The sequence below is a fragment of the Rhizopus delemar genome, genomic scaffold (assembly GCF_000149305.1).
Source record: "Rhizopus delemar RA 99-880 supercont3.11 genomic scaffold, whole genome shotgun sequence".
Taxonomy (NCBI): domain Eukaryota; kingdom Fungi; phylum Mucoromycota; class Mucoromycetes; order Mucorales; family Rhizopodaceae; genus Rhizopus; species Rhizopus delemar.
In genome coordinates, this window is record NW_027137837.1 from 977,319 (window position 1) to 1,000,400 (window position 23,082).

At 36.8% G+C, this 23,082-nt stretch overlaps 7 protein-coding genes across 7 annotated transcripts; 3 read left to right on the forward strand and 4 right to left on the reverse strand.

The window, feature by feature from the left end:
- Positions 1-469: 469 nt before the first annotated feature.
- On the forward strand, positions 470-565 carry RO3G_13049 (uncharacterized protein; the record flags this gene model as incomplete). Its single annotated transcript, XM_067667633.1, has 1 exon — positions 470-565. One exon carries the CDS (start codon positions 470-472, stop codon positions 563-565), a length of 96 nt encoding a protein of 31 aa, XP_067523734.1.
- Positions 566-1,030: 465 nt separating this feature from the next.
- Positions 1,031-5,932, forward strand: RO3G_13050 (uncharacterized protein; the record flags this gene model as incomplete). Its single annotated transcript, XM_067667634.1, has 4 exons — positions 1,031-1,300; positions 1,482-2,120; positions 2,162-3,025; positions 3,089-5,932. The coding sequence occupies 4 exons, from the start codon at positions 1,031-1,033 to the stop codon at positions 5,930-5,932; spliced, it is 4,617 nt and encodes a 1,538-aa protein (XP_067523735.1).
- A 333-nt stretch (positions 5,933-6,265) lies between these two features.
- On the reverse strand, positions 6,266-7,317 carry RO3G_13051 (uncharacterized protein; the record flags this gene model as incomplete). Its single annotated transcript, XM_067667635.1, has 5 exons — positions 6,266-6,329; positions 6,385-6,475; positions 6,531-6,685; positions 6,746-7,154; positions 7,206-7,317. 5 exons carry the CDS (start codon positions 7,315-7,317, stop codon positions 6,266-6,268), a joined length of 831 nt encoding a protein of 276 aa, XP_067523736.1.
- Positions 7,318-8,042: 725 nt separating this feature from the next.
- On the reverse strand, positions 8,043-9,449 carry RO3G_13052 (uncharacterized protein; the record flags this gene model as incomplete). The annotated part of the gene is made up of 5 exons (XM_067667636.1): positions 8,043-8,156; positions 8,249-8,649; positions 8,700-9,123; positions 9,181-9,324; positions 9,378-9,449. The coding sequence occupies 5 exons, from the start codon at positions 9,447-9,449 to the stop codon at positions 8,043-8,045; spliced, it is 1,155 nt and encodes a 384-aa protein (XP_067523737.1).
- A 2,561-nt stretch (positions 9,450-12,010) lies between these two features.
- On the forward strand, positions 12,011-12,688 carry RO3G_13053 (uncharacterized protein; the record flags this gene model as incomplete). The annotated part of the gene is made up of 4 exons (XM_067667637.1): positions 12,011-12,104; positions 12,288-12,411; positions 12,468-12,573; positions 12,623-12,688. The coding sequence occupies 4 exons, from the start codon at positions 12,011-12,013 to the stop codon at positions 12,686-12,688; spliced, it is 390 nt and encodes a 129-aa protein (XP_067523738.1).
- A 2,978-nt stretch (positions 12,689-15,666) lies between these two features.
- RO3G_13054 (uncharacterized protein) lies at positions 15,667-19,574 on the reverse strand (the record flags this gene model as incomplete). The annotated part of the gene is made up of 12 exons (XM_067667638.1): positions 15,667-16,608; positions 16,667-16,877; positions 16,927-17,121; positions 17,175-17,249; positions 17,332-17,864; positions 17,920-18,393; positions 18,443-18,616; positions 18,700-18,941; positions 18,997-19,067; positions 19,120-19,216; positions 19,272-19,316; positions 19,445-19,574. The coding sequence occupies 12 exons, from the start codon at positions 19,572-19,574 to the stop codon at positions 15,667-15,669; spliced, it is 3,189 nt and encodes a 1,062-aa protein (XP_067523739.1).
- An 856-nt stretch (positions 19,575-20,430) lies between these two features.
- Positions 20,431-20,648, reverse strand: RO3G_13055 (uncharacterized protein; the record flags this gene model as incomplete). The annotated part of the gene is made up of 2 exons (XM_067667639.1): positions 20,431-20,534; positions 20,579-20,648. 2 exons carry the CDS (start codon positions 20,646-20,648, stop codon positions 20,431-20,433), a joined length of 174 nt encoding a protein of 57 aa, XP_067523740.1.
- Positions 20,649-23,082: the final 2,434 nt, after the last annotated feature.

Consider the following 23,082-nt stretch of genomic DNA (forward strand, 5'->3'; position numbering starts at 1 on the left):
AAGAGAGAGAAAGAGAGAGAGAGAGAAAAGAAGGAAAGGCCAGACCAAATGGTGGTGTATAAAATCATGTAAGGCTAAGCCCAACTACACTAGATACCTTTTTTTTTTCGTTTCTCTTTTATAAACTTTCTTTGGTTTTATTATTATTATTATTATTTTGCCTTCCTATTGAAATGAATTCTGAAAAAGAGTATCTGAAAGCTGTTTTATCCAGTGATAGGGATCATCTTTTAAACACATTGAGCTCCATGCTTGAATTCAGCATCGTGGCAGAGCATGCCTCAATACACATTAGCCAGTGTTACCAGTTAATACAAGATATCAAAAGGTCATATACAACGATTTACGAACAGACCCTAAAGCAAAAAACGGCTATGTGCAGGCAGGACCTCACTCGCGACCTCCAGACTGCCCAGCTACTTTTACACTCCATTCGCTGTGCCATGAAAAATCTAGAACCATCCAAGCCATGGCTAAGCGATCTGGATGTACGCAACAGGAAATACAAGGAACTGCTCCAGTCCTTCAAAAGCTTGGTGGAAGCGTACATGACCCTTGTCCTTGATAACCAACGACGGTTTTCATTGTTTTTTGAAGAACAAATCAATCAGATTTCACCTTATGTCAATCTTGAGCGAGCCCTTCAGTCCGTCTCACCACCACTGCCAGTACAAATCTTGATACAGCGTGGTGAACGTACAAATGATCAGATGATACAGCAAACCATGGGGACCGTTCAGAACGTACACAAGGATCTCCATGTGCTTGCGGCCACTTTTAGAAGCCTGTCAGAAATAAGAAACGAGCTGAATATTCTATTTGAGAGATACAGACGGCGTTGGCCCCTCTTGTTAAAAGAGGAAGGACACATCTACGTGATTGATGATAATTTGGACTTGGTTGAAAAGATATCTGTAGGCGTGCTGCATGAAAAAAATTACCGTAAATCTGTAATCGCAGGAACACTGATTATTATTTCTATTCTTTTTTTCTGTGTTTGTATATATATGCTTATTTAATAAAATAACAAATGCCCTCTCCTAAAGGCTTTTTATTATCCAATAGACCCATCGTCTTATGGATTCACGACCTTGGCTCAACTTACAATCACGACGCTATTGTCAATCCAGAAATATTCCCAAACTTTAGAGAAGGACAACTGTTAAAGATTCACTGTCCCCCACCTGAACAAGAAAAAGATCAGGAAATAAAAGAGTTATCAGCACAACAAGAATCAACCGAATATGTTATCGTCAAAGGACATACACCAGATAAAGAAAGCTTGACTAAACAATTACAAGTAACGTATTTTATTGCTCATTAGTACACACAGACGGGCTAAACATCATCAAGTTATCCATTTCAAAAGATTTAGCAGATCGTTTCAATTTCAGGTCGAGGCAAGAAGTTTATGTAGAATTCGTAAGTAGGAAATGAATACTTTTTTCTTCTCTTTGTCAACGTTTTCTGTGAGGTTATAGACTGATCCAACTTCTGTTTCTTTGGACCATGTCGAACTTGCATTCAAAGAACAATACCTTGGTCGAAGTGACATGTGGCGACTTCAGCAGAGTCTCAAAGGGAACTGTGCCTATCTCGAAAAAAAGATTCTGTATGCAGGATCGATCAAGGCAACCGCCAAGCGTCTCTTCAAAGAAGGCCAAGAGATCACCTCGGGCTATATCACAGAGCATACACGCATCATCTTCCGATCAGCCTCTGCAAAGTATTTTTTGTTTATTCAAATGTCAAAAGAGATGTGGGAGTTTGACGAAGATGGAGAACTTTATTTTGAAAAGGCTGTGAGTAACTTTTTGCCACAGCTGTTCAATAGTTGGAAGGAGGAAGGAACGAATCATGTGGTATCCATCGTTTTATTCACTCGTGTATTTTACGAAAGCCCGATAGAAGACATGCTCTTGAATGAGGCAGAGGATGGGAGGCACTATAAGGACTTTTATAAGGTCTTGGCCGATTGGGAGACAAATGATGACTGGATATCGATCATTGGACAACTCAAGAAGGAGCAAACCAATTTTCAGCAGACAGTCTTGCTACGATCTGAACCTGATGGAAGACAGATCGTCAGTGGTCAGCTATCCATGGCTTATGAAGGAAATGTACTAGAAGCGATCATTTGGCTTTGAACCCTTTTGACAAGCACTTTGTTGATCGAGACCTGATGCGAACTGGTCTGTCCATCATCCTGATCACGCCAGGCGTAGGTAAATTCTTTGTAAACAAAAAGTTGCTGCGATTGACCAACGAACGAATGACGGATAACGGCATCGCCATGGATCTCGTCTGTCTGTCCCCATTACCTTTACATATCACGCCATTAATGTACTATATGGATGCGCCACTGGCTTTGGACGATAATGAAACCAAAAAGCCATTTATATCTCTTGGAAACTCACCGGAAAAATCAGCTGCGACCAAGGCTCTGGGATACATTGACCCACTTTATCAGGACAGTCAAGATAAACCGACACAAAAGTATTTTAGTGTTCCTCACTGGGTTGACTGCAGCTTTTATCATCATGAAACAGGGCGTTTTTTGAAGCAGGACAAATTCAAGACGCGCTGCAAGATGTATGAGTTGCAAATGATGGGTGTGATGGAACATGATATCAAAGGCATCTCTGTGCCCTATTTATCCGAGCATCAAAGATCTATCAAGCCTCAAAAAAGTAGCAGTAGTTTAAACGAAAAGCTCAATTCGAGTCATGAGGACCCAAATGGCTATCTTTCAAGATCAGCCAATATCTCGAGCAGTATGAGGAGGTCTTCATTCTTTGCTGGTAATACAGAGATAACGACGGCTTATTCAAGACGTGCCTACGATGTATATGATGCTAATCTATTCAAAAGCACGCCTGAACCAAGGTTTAGCAAAAAGCCAGTGACTGCAGCCAAAATCATGAAGTCAATCCATAACTCAAAGGGGGCTTCTGACAGTCCAGATAGACCAGAAAGTACTCATGAGTATTGGAAAAGCACAAACCCTCGACACAAGGCAACGACGGTAATGAATCCTAAATATGAATTGTATCCTCTCCTTTTTTTTTAAAAGAAAAAGAAATTATAGACTTGGCATCATACGGGCGAACCGCGTCGTATGCCTTCCATTATATCACAATCCATTGGCGCAAAAGGGCCGTTGGACAGAAAAGAAGACAGCAGGGCGCAAGATCCATCACCTACATTCACAAAGGAAGACCGTTTTCGATCGATAAGAAGAGGTACGGTCAACAGTATCGATGGCAAGTTCGTACCGATCTCTGTCAACGCACCCACTGAACGATTGGCAGAAGAAGATGAAACGGTCGTGATCAGCAGCAGTACTGTGGATCCTGTGCCCATCAAACTTCGCAGTGATCTCAACAATCGGACGACGACAACGACCAAGACAAACCACTCGCCCCGCAGTCTACCTTCGATCCACAAACAATCAGGCAATAGCGATCTAATGATGCGTACGAGCATCAACCGTTCGTCTCCCTCACACACCTTCAACCGCACTTTCAAACACATCTTGATCAATCCCTGCAACCCTTCTGACAACCCAAACCTGTTCACATCCCACCTGCGTCGTTGGCAGCACGCGCTACCTAAAGTAGAACATTCGGATGGTCCTGTGGTCCACTGGCGGTCACTCGTGACACCTGCTTGTTTACCTCTCACCACCGATTATTTCCCATCGAATGAGGAACTGGCCGCACGATACAACCACTACATGTATACTGTGTCCGCAAGTGAAGATACAAACCTGTACCAAGCTGGCGATCGAAACTTGTCTGAACATAAAAAGACAGAGAATTTGTTGATTGAGATGCTGAGTCAGAGACTAGCTCAGGGATTTCAAATCATTGTTGACATCACAGGGAGTTCTCAAAGCACAAAGCCCAAGGATTCCATCGTGCCTGTGTCTGCTCTGGGAGGTGGTCTTTTGAGCAAGGATAAGGAGGGACGTAATAGCAGTAATACAGCTACAACGATAGCTACCATGATGACCATGACAGGTCACATAAAGTCAGCACAGGCCAGTGTTTCCAATACAGGTGCAGAGCAACAGCAGGCACAACAGCAGCAACCACAGCATCCACAACAAGAAGATGGAGAAAAGTCAAGGTGGAAACACATGGTCTGGTGGTTATCTATGGGGCACCAAGTACATCAGCTCACGTTTGATTCTTCGGGTCAAAATGTTGAAGTAAGAAGATACGTTCGTATGATTGATTTCGACATCAACAAGATCAATTACAAATGCGCCATATGGCCAAAAAACATGCCTACCTACCGATCAAAAACGATCACCTTTAGTTACCCAAGCTTACTCTATGCTTGGAACTATCTCGATCATTTGGTGGCTGGTTATCAAGAAGAGCTGACGGATAACTTGAGATTCTGGCGTGCTCGATTTATTCTTATCCCTCGCGAAAGTCTACCAACAAACATCACGTTCCCTGCTGCACTCCATGACCACTTGGACGATGAAGAAAAACGAATTGCCTTGTTTGAACTGTGGGTGCAAAACATGCGAAAGGCCAAATGGCTGACGCCTGAAGAACGCGAAGAGTTGCAAAAGAAACGAAAGAAGGATATCTCTGACCTAGGCATCAAATTGACCACGATGGATCCCTCTGGGTTTATTTCAAATGAAGCTGCCAGGACAAATCCTTCTACTCTTCTAGAGTCCAAACTGCACTGGTCCACCACGCTCACGCGGGAGTCCAAAACAAAAGACATTGCGAATGCCATGCAGGATCCCAGAGGCGGTCTCAAGATCATCGACCGACGATGGCACTTTAAACTATTCCATGATGTATTTACAGGCAGCGAATGTGTGGATTGGCTGATTCATCAAATTGAGGATATCACTACACGAGAACAAGCTGTTCAATTTGGCAACTCGCTTATGCAGCGAAAGCCTCCTCTGTTTCTCTCTGCAACCAAGCGACATAGCTTTTTGGACGGTAACTACTTTTATACGATTCATGAGGAATTCATGATGGACAACCATAAAAAGAAATCAAAGTCGACCGCTCGGAAGACACATCACAACAGCGAGAGCACGCAAGATCTAAAGCAGGTGCCTAGTCAATCAAGCACGGCAAGCAATCGACATGTAGAGTTTAAAATGTCCCAATCGATGATTATCGATGTAGATCCGTACAAAAAGAGCGATCGCCGAGAGACAGCCATATTACATTACGATACGATCCACAACCCCAAAAACTGCTACCATTTCCAGATCAATTGGCTGGGTTGTACTGCTCAACTCGTTCAAGAGCTTGTACAAAACTGGAGTCGACAAGCTGAGCGGTGTGGTCTGAAGCTGGTGGAAGGGTCTGTGGATCAAGCCTATGAGGACTCTGAAAACGACAATCCCTTCCAATGCCCCGTACCGATCCCCATGGCTGTCCCTCCACCCTCTGTCGAGGAACTGATGGCAGCTTCCAAGATCGAGGTTCCTTTTCAGTTTTATGAAATCGCACTTGTCCGTCATTTGGATTTTGTACTTGACGTCGAAGCAGATGCCAACTTTGTCAAGGCTCAAGAAAGCGTGGACCTAGAGTACTCGTATATCAAAGAGGCCTACAAATACGATCAATACATTCACCGATCAGGCGTTGCCTTTGTACAAATCCGACCCAATAACCATGGGTTCTTTTGGGTCAATAACCGTCTGTACACCAATCATACGCCGGCCCTCAGCCGACGTCAGACAAGTGCGCAACATCCAGAGACGCTTCGAGTCAAGTTTCAGGAACACTGCTCTGACGTTCAGTGGTTGACTGAATTTTGGGAAACGACACGGGCCCACTTTTTGCAAGGCGTGTCTGAACATGCCGCTTGGGTCTATGAAAATTCGGGAACGGTTGTAGAGACAGCAGCAGAGCACGATTGGGAGGAAAACAACGCACACTAAAAAGAAGGGCATGTTGAACCGTAGTACAGCCCACGTTATTCATGTGACACCGTGCGTTGTATGTGCTTCTGTTGTCAACAAATGCCTCGACCCTCCTCTGTGCACCCATGGTCACTTTTTAGAAAGAATAAAAAAAAAGCAGATTTTAATTAATAAAAAGATGCAAAAATAAGAGGGGTGGAAAAAAAAAAGAAATGCAAAGTATTAAAAAGAGCAATTGGTCAGTGCATCTAGAAAAGAAAAAGCAAAGAAGGGAAAGAGTAGTGTGGTGTATATATAATGTTGAAAGGTGCTGTATATATAATTGCTGTTTTTGTGATTGATTGAATTTGTTTACATGTTTGTCATGCTATACATGTTTTCCAATGCTTGCTTTTGAAGTACACCTTCTTGAAATCTATACAGTTTTCATGTGTTTAGAAGAAAAAAGGACTCGAAAAATAAAGACTTACTTTCTCAATTGTTCATTTTCATGAACCAATCTTTCTAATTCAGACAAGATGGACATTTGAGTGTCTTTAAGATGCTGAATATGCTGAACAGCTAAACAGAAGGGAATCAATATTACACAAAAAAAAAAGAAAAAAAAAAAACTTACTGCGATGCAATAAAGCGACCTTGCTCATTTTCTTGTTTAAACAAGCAGGTAATTCATTTCTCAATTCTTCAAATCCATCTTTAATTTGAGCTCTTCTTTTTTGTTCAGACTGAATATGGATTTGTCTTCGAAGTTCTGAAGAAGAGAGACCATTTCTATAAAAAGTTTAAATGAGTCTGTGCAACATGATTAATTAAGAATCTTTTTTTTTTTACTGATTGACTTCTTCGTCCGAATGGTCTTCATCCTTTTTACTTTTATGGCCATGATGCTTTTGCTTTCTACGGTGAGGTCCACCTCCGGTAGATTGTTCATAGGTTTCCTTGGAATATTGCAAAAACTCGGGATAAAAGGATTCAGGCAAGGACGTGGCCTTTGCAAAGGCTTCATTCAAGAATTCAACCGAGGAAGAAGAGATGGTGGAAGCGGTGGTCGTGGTGGAAGAAGAAGCGACCAACATGGGTGGTTCCTGAATCATGATGGAAGAAGGAGAAATAGTGACTCGGTGAGTGGGAGAGGCTGCGAATGGTTGCTGAACGGGAGTCGTTGTGTCATAAAAATAAGATTCACTGGTATTGGATTGAGCGGTCGTAGTAGCCAATGGAGACACATAAAAATTGGAACCTGATTGTTCAATGTATTGTTTAGCATCCATTTAAATCTCAATGATCTTACCTGTGTAGGCCATAGGTGGGTCAGAAAGGTTAAAGTTGTTTTGAAAATTAGTTGGATTGGTTGTGGTCGAATGATTACTGCTGGTGGTCGTTACTGACTGTTGTTGACTCATTTCGTTAATAATGGATGATGAAAGGATTGGTATGGGTTTAAATATCAGGGTATTGAGAAGAACGAAAGTCTAAATTGTGTAAGGAGTGTATGAAAAGGAATAAAGCATTGACTTGTTACAAGTCGAAAATAAATGAATAGAAAAGAAAAAAAAATGAATTGAATGAAATCTTTTTTTTGCTTTTATAATTATCTCTCTGAGAAAATATTATTTTTGGAAACTAATGCAATGAATATATGAGAGTCAAGTATCACAATCATGTCACACAACCCCTACTCTCTCTTTTCTCCTTCTACTCTCCTTTCTCCCCCACTTTTGCCTATTTTCTTTTAACCATCCAAACATGTTGTTCTATCGGAAACAGGAGTAGATTTATAAAGTAGTGTTAGGAGGTGTGCCATAAAGAAAGGAATAAGAATGTGAATTTATTTTATAATCATTTTCTTGGGTTTCATAAAGTATCATCCGACAATTTTATTATTATTATTACAACACTATTTCTATTGTCTTATTGCCTCCCTTTTCTAAAGGAGTTGACAGCTATGGAAGTATTCCCGAGAGCAAAAAAGGAGATTCTAATACTTTATATTTTGTTGCTGTCTTCTTTTTTGTCTATTTCCGTGTTACCAAAAAGCAGTTTTTTATAATTAAAAAAGAGAAAAAGAAAAAGAAAATAATTCCTTTTGAATGTTCTATTGGCACAAGAGTATTATTTCTAGTCTTTTTTATTTGTCTTTAGGTTCTTGAAAACTAGATTCTTTATCTTCTGCACTTAACAAATCCTGTGTCATTTCATCCTTGATACTTGTTGATGATGTTTGATTGGTGACATGAGTGCTCTTTTTATTAATCGTATTGTAAATTCCCAGTGCCTATAGACACAGCCTACACGTGAGAACCTAAAATGAAAGCTTATGCATCTTATTCTTACCTGTGCCACCATCGATGCTGCATCATTGGCTGCTGCAGGTACGATCATTGTCGTACCTTCCTTTGCCATCCTACCAAATGCTTCCACATATTTCTCTGCGACTGACATTGATACAGCTTCATGGCCATGATGTGTCGAGATTGCCCTTGCAACCTTTTCAATTCCTTGTGCTGAGGCACCTGCACGCAAAAGGATCGCCTCTGCTTCACCTGCTGCCATATTAATCTTTTCTGCCTTTTCTGCTTCTGATGCTAAAATAGTTGCTTGTTTACGACCTTCAGCTACATTAATCGCTGCTTGTCTTGCACCTTCTGATTCCAAAATTTGTGCTCGTTTGGTTCTTTCGGCTGATACTTGTTGATGCATCGATTCAACTACTCTAGCAGGTGGATGGATATCACCTAAATGGATCATATAAGTCATTAAAGCTCAATCCAATCGGTATACATACGAATCTCATAACGTAAACAACGAATTCCCCAATCATCTGCTGCAGCATTAATGGCGTCTACAATATTAGCATTCAAATAAGCACGCTCAGCTAACGTGCGATCCAAAGTCATTTGACCAATTTCAGCTCGCATGGTTGTTTGTGCAAGCTGAGTGATGGCAAATTCGGCATCTTCTACTCCATAAGATGCCTTGAAGGGATCAATGCATCGAATGTAGAGGACACCATCTAATTCAAGTGTGACGTTATCCTGCGTAATGGCGCTTTGACTAGGAACTTCAATAGCCGTTTCTTTTAAGCTTTTAACGTATTTAATACGATCCAAAATGGGAACAAGAATATTTAAACCAGGTTCCAATATACGATGAAACTTTCCCATACGTTCTACAATCCATGCTTCTTGTTGAGGAACGAATTTGATAATCTATAAAAAGTCCACATTAAATAAAAGGCTCCTTTTCTTTATACGCGTTTATCTCACTGTATTTCTAGGCAAAGAAGGTCTATCAGGAGGAGCACCCCAGCTGGCAGACGAAGAGGATCCATAAGCATCATAATCGTTGCTATAACCGTAACCCCCACCACTGTTATAAAGAGCATAACTTTGTTTTAATAAAGGCGTAGTCTTTTTTTAAAAGAGTGAATAAACCACATAAACTTGATATTTTATTTCTTTACCTTCAATGCTTGTGATTTAAGGACATGAGAAAGTCTCTTGGAAACAAGACGTGATTTTAAAATGTTGTTCATTATTATGCAAACAAACAACCCTTTTTTTTCTCTCTCTCTCCTTTTTTTTTGCTTTGCAAAATTTCAGTGATGACGTATTTCGTGATACAAAACCTAACATTTACCCACAGCTTGCTACTAATTTGTCTGATGGAATGGATCACCATGCCTAACCCAATATTCATCAGCCAAAATATGTAGTTGTGTCTCATCCTGAAGAAAATAAAAACATTGGTTTTGAATGAAGTCCTCATGATCTCTGTTCAATTGATGCAGTTCAAAATGAATTGCTATGTCTATTTCGACTATTGAAACACAATACGTCGAGTTGTGCTTGGAAATTGATCTTTTGTATAAACTAGGCACTGAGATACTCAATTCAATAGAGTGTATAGTTATTATGGTTGAAGGTAAAAAATTGTTTCTTACGGGTCATACTCAAATGAGATTGAGCAATTCCAAGTTTTTTTTCTTTTTTTTTCACTCGAGTCAAGAAGGAATTGTCCATCCAAAAAACACTTTCTTTTTAGGCAGAAAAACAGCAGAAAGGAAGGGAAAAGAGAGTGTGTAAAGAAAAGAAGGATTGTGCTCTTCAAAAGATAATGACTATTCAAGCATTTCCATAGCACCATGGAATAAAATGACATGTGTTTCGTAACAATCGATTTTAACTCTGAATGGCTTGCAGTTAAATCCATTCATCCATCAATCAATACATCTTCTTTTTCTTTCTCTTTGTTTTATTTGAAAGATTCAATATAATTCATGTTGTATCGTGTGCACCACATATGCAACAATTGTAAGACATTTGTGATTTTAAACTTGCGTTATTGTACAACCTGAATACAAACAACAGGCAAACAAAAGCATGCCAAATAGTATGAAAAGAAGAAATTAAAATTAGGTAATGCCAGTATGCCTTGTTGCCTTCTTTAGAAAGCTTATTTGAATATCATTTACGTTTTCCATGTGTCCTTTTGAAATTGACACCGTCTATCATAAAAAGATGATAGTTAATAGCAAACACCATGTGTTGGAAAATCAAATTAAATAATTAGAAGAAAAAAAAAAAAAAAAAAAGTAAGCTGGTTTTGGTTGAACAGGCCACTAAATAAACAATAAAAGGTGAATTCATTATAAAGATTTATGATAAGGCCCACATTATTGTTACCAACAAAATGAACTTTATAAAATATAGATGCAATAGCTTATTTATTAATATACTTTATGCAAATCATTTCAAGATGAAGACAGAGTAACATTCAAATTAACCACGCGTCTATCAATTTAATATAAGCTAAAATTCATCATTGTATTTTGCACGTTGATACTATATTCTTGCTTAAAAAGAATTCATATTCTGAACAAGTTCAAAGGACTAGTAAAAAAAAAAGAATGCCTCAGCTCTGGATTAATCAAGACAATCGCAGCATTCCAAGACCAAAAATAGATAAAGTATAAATAGAACGGAAATGATTGATGGAATTGCGGTCTATTTACCTCCCGAATATCGTTTTCTGCAAAGACCTATCTATTATTGTCAAGAGAAACGTGATTGAAAGGTATCTGGTATGAATCCATTCATTGGCTCAAGACAAGTTTTTGTTCATTGGGATGATCAGCTCTTCACAAAGAAAATGGTCTGTCACCTTATCACCTCTAAAGAACTGCTGTTTTTCATCTAAAAGCTTTGTCCTTTCATCATCCCTTATATTCGTCAATAAAATAAAGATGCACAAAGCACTTTCAAATTCTTTTGAATTATTTCTCTCATTTAAACCGTCTTGGATTTACTTGTTCTCTCGATAACTAATTGAATGAACCATCAATCGCAATATGTGCCAGCATGACTCTGTATTCTGTCTATAGACATATATTTATGGAAACAGATCTGGCTGGTAAGCGTCAGATGAATAAGAACTTGAGAAAAGAGACGGTATCCTAAAAATTAAGATACTGAAAGCATTCATCTAACAAGATGATAGCTGTCATTACAAGATTTTGATAGACAATGAGGCGATTGCTTGCTGAATTGGAATAATCCAGTTAAGCATATCATTAAAATGGTTATTACCTCTCATCCTTTGAAGACTTCAGTTACTCACTGGAGAATGTCAAGGCAGTGGCAATTTCTGTTATTTTATTCCATCATATAAACATGCTTGTATTGTGTTTTCTGGTGCTTCTTTGCTGGTAAAATCTCAAGAAAAAAAAAGAAAAAAAAAACACACACACACACACAAGCTTATAGACAAAGGTTTAAAATAAGATGTAATTTTTTTTAGAAATAATAGCCGTGATTTACCAAAATCAAAAAGAAAATCACGCAAGTCTTGTATGGATACAAAACTACATAAAACAATAGAGGCAATGAAGATATTAGAAATATAACGGATCAGGCACCAACCTTTTTGTGTATTGCGTTACCTGGCCTTTTTTTTTTTGCATTTTTTTTTTTGCATTAATAACTGTGTGAGAGTGTCACATGTTTTTGTTTTTTCTTGAATCCTTTCTTGTTCTACATATTCGAATCCTTTTTTTTCCTCCCCTTTTTTTCTACTTTCTCTTTTGAATTGATAAAAATGGTCAAACAAAAAGCACTTATTGCAGATCTTTTGTTGCCAGAAATTGAAAGACAGTTGGCAAAAGATGATTCCATTTGGCCAAATATCAAAGGTTTATACATCATTCAACTTACAAAGAAAAAAAAACCTGTTGCTGTTTGGTAAAGAAAGAAAGAAAAAAGTGTTTAAAGTGAATAATGAACTGTTGTACTGATTTAGGTATTTGCTTTTTCAAGGTTGATTTCTTATAAACAAGATTTCTACATTTACGCGGTTATAACCAGCATTTAATTAGGAAATACAATTCAGCCTATTATCACAACTGAGAAGGAGATGATAAAAAGGGCAACCAAGTTCAAAGTAAAGAAGGTCAAGATTCAAGTAGAGGATCATGATTTACTTAATTTCATAACTGGAGGGTGAATAGACGCGTTTGAATACATAAGATGATTATGTATTGATCAATCATTCATAGTATGACAGGAGTTAAAGCATATGTAGCAGGAAGAATAAAAGTACGCGGAGACCTTGTATTGGCACAAAGACTCGAAGAAGTATTTGAAAAAGCAGGTGGTAGAGAAGTAAGCATTCTATTTGGTGTCATGTACTACGTGTATTCATTTTATTTAGCGTGCCATCGAATTCATGAAAAACAATGAAGCCTTCTTTAACAAAACAAACACCAGCTCTCTTTGATTTTTATTCGTCAATAAAATACAAAGTATAAACCGACTTTTTTTTTTTTTGTCTTTTTTTTTCTTCTTTTGTTTGCTCAAATCATACATGTTGCACGTTGGATATATTACACCTTACAGAATAATACTTTTACTGTTAATAAAGAAATTCTCTCAATACCAATTCCCTGAGGCTATTGCTTATAAGTTTACTATGTACTTGACAAAAAACGTCTTGGTATATAAAAGCACATTAAAAAAATAAGCAATAATGAGTTAAAACATTCCTACTTTTTTTCTCTTTTTTTTTTTAGAATGAGAAATCATGTCAGCAAACTTGTTCAGAACCTAAATTGGATGACATTATTAGAGATGTTAAATCTTTTTCTGTAGATCAGCTAACGATCGAGTATGCCATTACAGAGATTATGGATAATGTAAGGAAAAAAAAAAAAAAAAAAAAAAAAGCAATCCTATTCAATAAAATTGATTTTTTTTCTTTAAAAAAAAGATAGAAGCTTTAAAAACACCAAGAGCATTGGAAAAATTTCTTACAAGTAATATGAAATTGTTTGCTTACTACATAATAAGTTTCTTATGTTTCCTCTTTTTAGATCTCGCTTATTTAGTAGACAGAGAAGAAACGGAGGTACAAAAAGGGAAAAAAAACATATCTCACTGCATAAAAAAGCTAATCCATTTCTTTGGATAGGAAGAATATGATAATCAAATTCTTTTTGTAAGAAAAAAGAAAGTACCGTCTGATTATGACTAACTAGCTGTTTGTATAGCAAAAAGATAGCGTATTTGGCTTGTTTATAAGAAAATCACATAGTGAATTCCTCACTTTACCTGCAAATCGATTACATGACTTGTTTATGGCGTTCTCTGAATATTGCTCAAATTGTCCAAATGATACCTTCCTGTTTGACTCTACAAATCGTCAAGGTATATGCTTTTTTTTTTTTTTTTTTTTTTTTTGAAAAACATGTTCATTTATGCTCTTTGCTTAAAGGTTGGATATCTGAACACAATATTAGTGAATTTCTTAGATCGCAAGCTGAAATGATTGAGAGTGGGTAAATCAAGCAAAGACTGAAAACAAGAGCTAATAGACAACTCAATGTAGAGACTGGGAAAAGCGATATACATCCGAGCGTTTTACATACCTTTTTACGAAATGTTGAACAACATGCATCTGGTATTCCCTATACTCACCAAGTCAAATACTTGAATTATGCTCGATCAAAGGAACACGTCAATTCGGTGTATCATTTGCATGCATACTTTAATTCCTCTATCAACAAAGGAGTGTAAGAAAAGTGTTTGGAAATATCAAATATACTCAACTTTCTATCTTTTTAGTGGGGTTCAGTATGCCTTGCTTAATCTTGGCATCTTGGAGTATAAGTTTGGCCATTCTACAAGCGCGTTATTTGTAAAGAACGACTTTTTTTTTAAAAAATTTGTAGCTTTAACTTCCTTCTTTATAGGCCTTCAATGATGCTTTGACTGCTGCGAGGCAGAATGACGATGAATACTGTTTGCAAGAAATTCAATAGTAAAATGCAAGCGTCTATATAACAAATACCTCAAATTTAAATTTACTTTACGTTAGCTGGATCAATGCATGTCGAAAGAGTCATGCTTTTCACGACTACAGCGTATTTACAGATCACTATTTACATAACATGAAGGAGCTCAAGTACGCTCGTGATATGATTTGTAAGGTAATAAAGCATTCGACATTATCATCTATGTTAACGCGTCTTGCACATAGGGAGGACCTAATCAACATATTTTCAAAACACTTTATAAAACGTCTATTAACATCATCATGAAAGACATTGAAAACATGGACCGAGTACAACACCTTACTACAACTTTAGCATGGCTGCGCTGTGGTAAAATAGCCTGTTTAAACGTTTTTATGCTCTTGTTTTTTTAATGTCAACAAATCATAGGTAACAGCGTTCTCGCCTCTTCTTATTTGGAATTGGCTAAAAATTCAGATGATGGCCGTGTAGAAGATATAGAAAAAACCGTCTTGGTTAATGCTAAAATGGTATTGACAAAAAAAAAAAAAAAAAAGGCACTTACAATACAATAGCTTGAATTTGCTGGAAAACCACAAATAGCTCTTGATTTAATAGATGCTTTTATCGCAAATTACCCAAGAGAGAGTGAGATGTTGCTAGATTGGAAGATGATACGATCAAGTTTATTGATGCAATCAAATAATAGAAAAAGGTATACATCATTTGCTTTTTTCGCATGAATATGAGCTGAATGGTTACTGCAGGAAATACCTCGATCACAACGGCTTGCTACTTTATACCAAATTTCCTACAGATTCTGATCACTATTTGGATGGCATGCTCCGAACTGTCCAGGATTTATTGAACGTGAAAGAATACGAAAAGGCTCTTGCTATCATATGCCAAACTGAAACTTTCATTCGGAAAAAGGAAAAGGAGTCAAGGTTGCCAGATATCCTTATTTTAAAAGCAAGTCTATACATAGTAGGTCTCTTTATCTTATGATTCAAGTGACTAAAAAAAAAGAAAAACAGCGTATGGGACATAATCAGGATGCTATTCCTATTCTTCAAGAAACCATGCAACAAAGCATCACAGCCAATGATGCAAAAAATTATTACACGGCTGTTATAAAATTGTCAGAGATTTATATTTGTTTGAATATGCCGGGATTAAGACAAAAAGCGATAGCGATGCTTGAATGTATATTTCCAAAGGTCAGTGAATGAAAAGGGAAGGAGTGAGGGCGAAAGATTCATTCATATTTTACATAGGTCTTATTGATCAAGTCAAACACGCTTAAAGCAGATATAGAAAGGGCTTATGCTTTAGTTTAACACATAATTCATATAGCACAATACAAAATAAACGCCCATTTTTTTACGCACATGTCAAATTTTTTTTAAAAAAAAGATATTTAATATATAATACATAGACCTATTTAAGTATGTTGTATTACTTTTTATGATTCGAATAATTCTAATAAAACAGGGAATCGCTCGGTAAGGGGATACAATTTACGTTTTTCATCAATCAATTGGTGATCCAACTCCTTTGCTACCACATTCGCATCCAAATCACCCGTATTCTTTAATACGTTCTGTATACGCGCTTGAAAACGACATGCATTCATGAGATTATCTAATTTTTGCGATAGCTGAGAAGTAGCATGACTAGGTGTGTCTGGTTCTTGCTCGCCACACCTGCAATTAATACGAGCATACGCCAGGTATTTCATACGCGATTCAAGTGTGATTTCGCTACTAGACAGTTCTGCCAAGCTTGCAAGACAACATGCTGATTTGTAAAACTGAGATTTGCCTCGATAATATTGCCATAAAAATTCCAATGACGTACGTTCATCTTTAATCACTCTTGTAAAGAATGGTATCAAATATTCAGTGTCGACTAACAGTAATTCATCCATCATGTTTTCTTGAATGTACCAATAGTAAAGCTGATAGTGAAACAGTGGATCTTTGTTTTGAAGTGCCTCCTCAAAGACCTGCTTCACATACAAGGTTTTATCAGCAACTGGCGCGCGGTTCTCCAGGTTTGCATTAGGTAATAACAATGATTTGGCATCTTTGAGGGTTTTAAATATAAAGTTGTAGGCTCTCGAACGGCTCTCGAACAATTGCTTGCTTAAGTCATCAGCTTGGCAATCACTCTCAAAAACTGCAAGTGCATGTTGCTGAGGATCTAATTTTCGAGCACGGTCCAGCATGAGTTCAACAATACCGATATGGAAAGATTGCTGCAGATAAAGAGCACATACACGCTCAAGATGGGGCTCTGGGATTTTTTCTGATGCTTGTTGGAATTGTAAAAGAGACTGTTTTAATAAATGTCTTCTTTCATTCTCTAACTCTTCACAAAGTGCTTGTCGAATAAGTTCTACACCCTATACAAACAATGATTAATCGCATCATTTTTCGCTATCTAAATAATAAAAGACTTACTCTAAAGAAAAAGTATTCTCCAGGGCTAAAGAATATAGGACAACGACTCTGTAGATTGTCCGTAACAGAGCTGCCAGTGGTTGGGGAATTCACTGCTGTTTCATCAATCTTTGTAATTACAAGCTCATGGCAAAATTCACGGCCTTCAGGAGATGTAAGCATCATCTTTACATCAATATCCTTTATCAAACTGGGTTTGTCAACTGACATGCTAAAACGGCTTGTTAAAATATCTTCTTTTTAGACTTTTTCTTTCTTACTATCGTTGTATATGATTTCCTGTGTATGCATCCAAAAGGAAAACCGCGAATTCAGTTGAATCAATACATTGTAAAAGGAACAGATAAAGTTCGTGCATAGATTTTTGTTCATCTAAATAGAGAGAAAGCATACTTGAATCAAGTGATCGAAAGCGAGCATCCGAAATATGAGCTGGATCATGAAAGCCTCTGTGCCTAAATTCAGAATATGAGTATTTGATGCAACAGTATATGCTTCATCTACTTACATGTCCATAAATGTTTTTAATTTATTTAACTTTTGTTTAGCTACTGTAAAGGGAACAGAAGCTTCGTTGCTGCAACTAACATAAGTTTTTCCATCCTTACTATTTTACATCCTCCTCATTAACACTTCAAAGAATAAAACACCAATTTTTATCTTACCTTGGAACAAATAACTTTAAAGACCAAACAGGTCCCAAAAGTCTAGATAAATACAAAGCAAAACCATCATGCTTTCCACTATATGTTATTCCAGTCACAGTATTAGCTCGTCCCAAATAATTTCCTGGTGTTTGATTAGGCTTGGCTGCAGAAGGCGCTCCTCCATATTCAAAAAATATTTGGGTTGCTGTTTCGGCTACTTGCTTATCACCACTATCACAAATGATTGACAAGCACATTGCACAGGCCTCCGATACACCAAATTCTTCAAAGAAAGCAATCATTTCTTTTTTGCGCTCTTTGTTAGATGGATGGTATTGTCGTACGAAACGTTCAAGCATATCTACAGGCCTCAACTTGCTATAGACACATAGAGAGTTGGTAGATGCGGCTAAAAATCGTCTTTGTGGGTCTGAAAGTTGTTGTGAAAGTTCTCTTTGCTTTGTTCCGTTTGCAATTTCTTCAATTACTGCAAATCTATATTCTGTGCTTTTGGAAGCTGCTGTCTCAATAAATGGTACACTGTTGGCGCTCTAAGATATAAAAAATAAGTAAATTCAAATAAAAAAAAGGCAGTTGACTCTTTACAGTATAGCCATAGCTCAATGTATTTGATTGTTTGTCCGGCTGTACTGAAGCAAGGGCAGTGATATAAATATCATCATGCTCTTCATTGGCTTTGGTTGATATGCAAGTTCCTCGATTGTAAAATGTTGTGTGATAACGAGGCCTAGGACCTTCTAGATTTAAGTTGATTTCCGGTGGAGGAAGTCGGACGTGAGCCAATTCTAAAGTAGTTGGTGTATCATTCTGCATATTGTCCATAGAAAATGGTCGGAGAGCATTTGGATGACCAGTGAAAAAAAGTCGAAAACCACCTGCTGTCATGGCCATTAAGCATATTTTTCGAGATTCCTCTTTTGAAATGACGTGAAGTGAAGTAATTATAAATTCCTCCCGATTATAGATTCTTTGCTGCTGGCGACACATTTGTTGTACATGATCAATAATAGTCTTATGTTTCAAGATCGAGCTATAGCCATAGCCAGCAATGTTAACCACCTAAAAAAAGTGAATATATTTTTAAAAATGACGTTTTCTCCACTTCTACCTCAACATTCGAATTAAATGTAAGAATGTAAAGTAGTTTGCGTTCATTATCAACGTATACATTCTTCACATTAGCTTCCGTTTTAACTCTAAATGGTGTAGGCAAGAATCGGTTGATCATTTTTTGAGTTCTGCAAATCAATTCGCCTGAGCCATTCGACCACTTTGTTGAAGACTATTAAGTAGAATAAGTTATCATTTTCGCTTTTTTTTTTTTCGTATCTTCAATTTCATTACTGTATAAGTCAATTCATATACGTCGCCAGTGACATTGCTTTGATCCATTGTTGGATGTCCTACTAAAAACAATCTTCCATCGTCTGTGCCAACAATCGAGCTCATAGTAATGTCATCACTGGGGACAGCTAAATTGACAGCTATCATTGTTAAAACGGATTGCTCTCCTAATTGTGTTGGTTTTGTCAAACTCAAGCCGATAGGGATAATTTGTAAAGCAGTTGCAACAATTAAAAGATACTCAATGTGTGTGTCAAATGCGCCTAGAACAAACTTTTTTAATTCGGCCAAATTTCTTATATACTGCCTATATTTTACCTGCTTTGGGTTTTACAATACCAACAGAACAAATGAGTTGATCTTGATCAGCATATTCACTAATGTCACCTCTAAGATGTTTTATAAGTATCATTTAATCGTTTTTGAAGATGTTCTTGTTACCCAGTCGTATAGTCCCAAATATATAAACGATTATCAAGACTCATCCAAGCTCTTCCAACTTCTTTCAGTATTCCAACAAAAACTCGACTACGAGTTACTATAAAGCAAAAGTAAATATTTTACTTGTATTTTTATACAGAATTTTTTCTTACCATCGGTTTTTGATCTAATATAAGGTGGTATCTGCATTTCGTTTGCTACAACAAGCTCATTTTTCAAGCTATCAAAAGGTGTTGTATAAGAATCCGATGTCCCTGCAGCTGTTTTTTATTTTCATGTTTATAATTAGCATCAAAATAAAAAACGCGTTCAGTAGCTTTCTTACAAACTAATAAATCGGCAAGGTCAGGAAATTCAAGTTCCTGTGTTATAGTTTTATCTAATGCTTTTCCAGTCATCAACACATTATTCAGATCACTTATTGGCACTTTGTCTCCCGGTGGGTTGGTGCTCATTTTATTTGTTTATTCTGTTTGTTGAGGAACGAAAAGAAATAAAAGGGACAAATATCCAGTAAATTTTGAAAGATGTGTAAAAAAAAAAAAACCATTATTTCTCAGCTGAAATGACGAAAAAGTCAGTCACGCCACTTGTTGTACTTTGGGTTCATCTTTAATAGAAAGTAAATATACTTGTTTGAATGGAAGCTTAAAGCCAACAGCTTTTCAGTTTGCAGATACCAGTACTTTTTATTTGTATAGGTTTATTAGCTGGGGCGTGATTTTTAAAAATTGCTTCACAGTATTAAATGATATGGGTTCAATTGAATTTCAGGGCTTAATCATTGTCGTCTTTCATTTGTTTCAGTATCAAATTAGTTTAAACGTAAATTCAACACTGGCACTTCTGATGACTTAAATATACCAGAAAAAACACATGTTTAAGTGTGTTATATAATCTATTCGACATTATTTTCAGGAAGTAAAAGACGATTGCTCAAAATATGAGGCAATTAATGGCAAATTCATTTGAGCTATGCATTTATGGCTTATACTTTAAACTACTGCTAAAGGATACTGTGCCTCCACTCTCAATTTACCAAATGTTTGAAAATACCACCCAATTTTTTGAATAATTTTGGGCACTTGTGTGAGGTTAAATTGCCCAAAAATATCAGAAAATAATTTGACCAAATATTAAAACGATTACAAAGGTTCTTTATTCAAGAATTTAGGGAATACACCGATTGAGTGCTGGATGAAATTTTGTACGCGTTCAACAGAAACATCTATCCTTGCTGCCTTAAATAACACTTGAAGAGAGTGTTTCTGCATCTGTCAATTCACTTCTGATTCAGTCCTTCAATACTTTTCAGAACACCTCGATAGGATTGAGTTCAGCTGAATAGCGCCTCTCTAATATGATGGGGTCAACAACATCAGAAGAATGGATAGGGGTATTATCCACAGGCGTAGCTATCAAGAAACAAAAGATCAGAATCTATTCGTCACAGTTGTACTCTTGACATTCAGTTTACTGCCATAGAGATGATAGACTAACACCAAAAGAGACAGTTTTGCCTCATTCATATCCGCAAGAAATTACAAATTAGAAAAAAGTGACATAACTTTAAATACTTTTATACGAGCCAATAAAACAAACCGTTGTTTGCTTTCGGCCATAATAAAGGCTGGAGGCATGTACCCCCAGATATTGTGGACAGTTGGCTCAAGCCATCTCCTTAACCGTCAAAGAGATGAAACTCCTTCATTACAGCGAAAACAACATCTAGATAGGCATAAATATTCCATGTTGACATTCTCTCAAGAGACAAAAGATCTGAGTCTATCCGTCACAGTTGCGCTTTTGACATCCAGTTTACTGTCATGGAGATGATAGATTAACATCAAGAGAGTATCAACGTCAGGGATAAGTATGCGTCGCCGCAATGATTAAAATAGATGAATCAACGTGTTAGCAACCTCCTCTTTTCAAACGATGGTGATACCTAACAGCTGTATCAGTATTTTACCTGAAGTTATCATCTCTTTAATATTTTTACCCTTCATACATAATTGTCTTGATTTCATACTATCTTGAAATCTGTTATTTGTATTTGCTGAGTTGTGTATGGCATTCATTTCGATGCTGTCTAGAGTAAAAGAAAGAGGTGTGACTGAGCAAAAAGAACTATTATACTCTTGTACATTATTATACCTTTTTTGAGAGACAAATGATTCACTTTCATTTACAACAGGGACCAAAGTCTGTAAAGTTGAATTCACCACAAAGGTTCGACGCATTCATACAAATGTCTCCAGAGAGCTGTCACTTTCAGCCATAGTCCCTAAATACACTTCAAAGGGTCGACAAATCAAAGGATCTTAAAGTGTCCCCAGAGTACCGTCAGATTTAACTATTCCATGAAAAGAGAACAATAATAGAAACAAGCTTTAATAACTAAGAGATTGGCGGTCGCCGCATCAGTTAAATTCTATAGCGGGAGAATTCCCCGAAGACTTTAATTTTGATGACGCATCTTGTAGCAAATTTTTATTTTAACATTTTTTTTTTGAAGAGTGGCATAATCTTGTTATTATTTAGATTATCCTTTTACAATTTACGCACTAGTATTCAATTATGGGTGTCGTCCTGTGGTTGTGTAGAGTCATTTGGGGATTGGGTGTCGTCCTGGTCTTCCTTATGCTGTGCCTTTTTTTTTTTTCTTTTTTTCTTTTTCCTGCACTAGTATTCAATCGTGGGTGTCATCCTGTGGTTGTGTAGAGTCATTTGGGGATTGGGTGTCGTCCTGATCTTCCTTATGCTGTGCCTTTTTAATAGATTTATTCTTTGGGATTAGATATACTTTCACCTTCTCGTGGTTAATCCTGTCAGTATCGAAGTATAAAGTGATGTCTTTATATTTAGAGAAACCAAGCAAAGTATAACAACAACACGCTTTTTCTATCAATAAAGTTTTTTGATTACGATCATCTTTTAATGTGTAAAATATAATATGAATAGACTATTTAATAATATTGAGGTACACACGTGAAATGAAAGAAATTATCAAAATACATATTTTTATTTGTGCGTATGGACGAAAGGGCAAAATTCAATCTCGTTTGGGAGAGCGTAAACGGTCAGGAAGGTATACTTCATCATCAGAATAGTTGTCGTCAGACTCGAACTTGATTGCGGCAGTACTTCTATTACTTTGAATTATGCTTTCTATTTGCTTGTATACTTCCTATAGCATAAATTCATCAAGTTAATTATCTAAATGATTCAAGACAGGCTTTTTTTTTTTTTTTTTTTTTTTTTTACCATGGCCATCTAAATCAATTGGTAAACTTTGCGGAAGTCAAGCCCAGAGTTTTCTCTTCTTCACTAAAGCCAGCTGCTGTAGCACCTCTTAACCTACAAATATATCCATCTGGACAGTCCATAACCAACATACGTATCTTACAACCTAGAAATGCAAAATTTCTGTCACTACAAGTATGAATATATTCTAAAAATTCATCTCTTTCATTTACGAGAAAAGACCGATCCGACAATTTGTAGCTTTTTGATTACTTCTTGCTTATTATCAACTGATCTGCATAATATAATGAACATATCGTGCATGGTTTTTGGGGTTTTAAGGTTAGATTCAACAATCGAATTCTTCAGGATCTAACTTAGTTCTATTCCGCTTTTGCTACAAATAATTAGATCATTTTTTCTTCTAACTTTCTTTCTTTGCATTTCTTCAATTGTATGATCTCTATTTCTCCTAGCGCTTGATGATACGGAACTAGGTTCTCCTCTGTAGATAACAACATCAAAAATGTTAGGTATTTACATAAATGGTTACAAACAGAATAACGTTTTAATAAACCTTTTCGCTTGTAGATCGTATGAATTAATCACTTGGTCAACAATGACCCAAATATTAACAAGAATATCAACTTCAAGTAATTTTGTTCTACTGAAAAAACCGTTTCTATATGTATTTATCACTGTTCTAAGACATTCAAT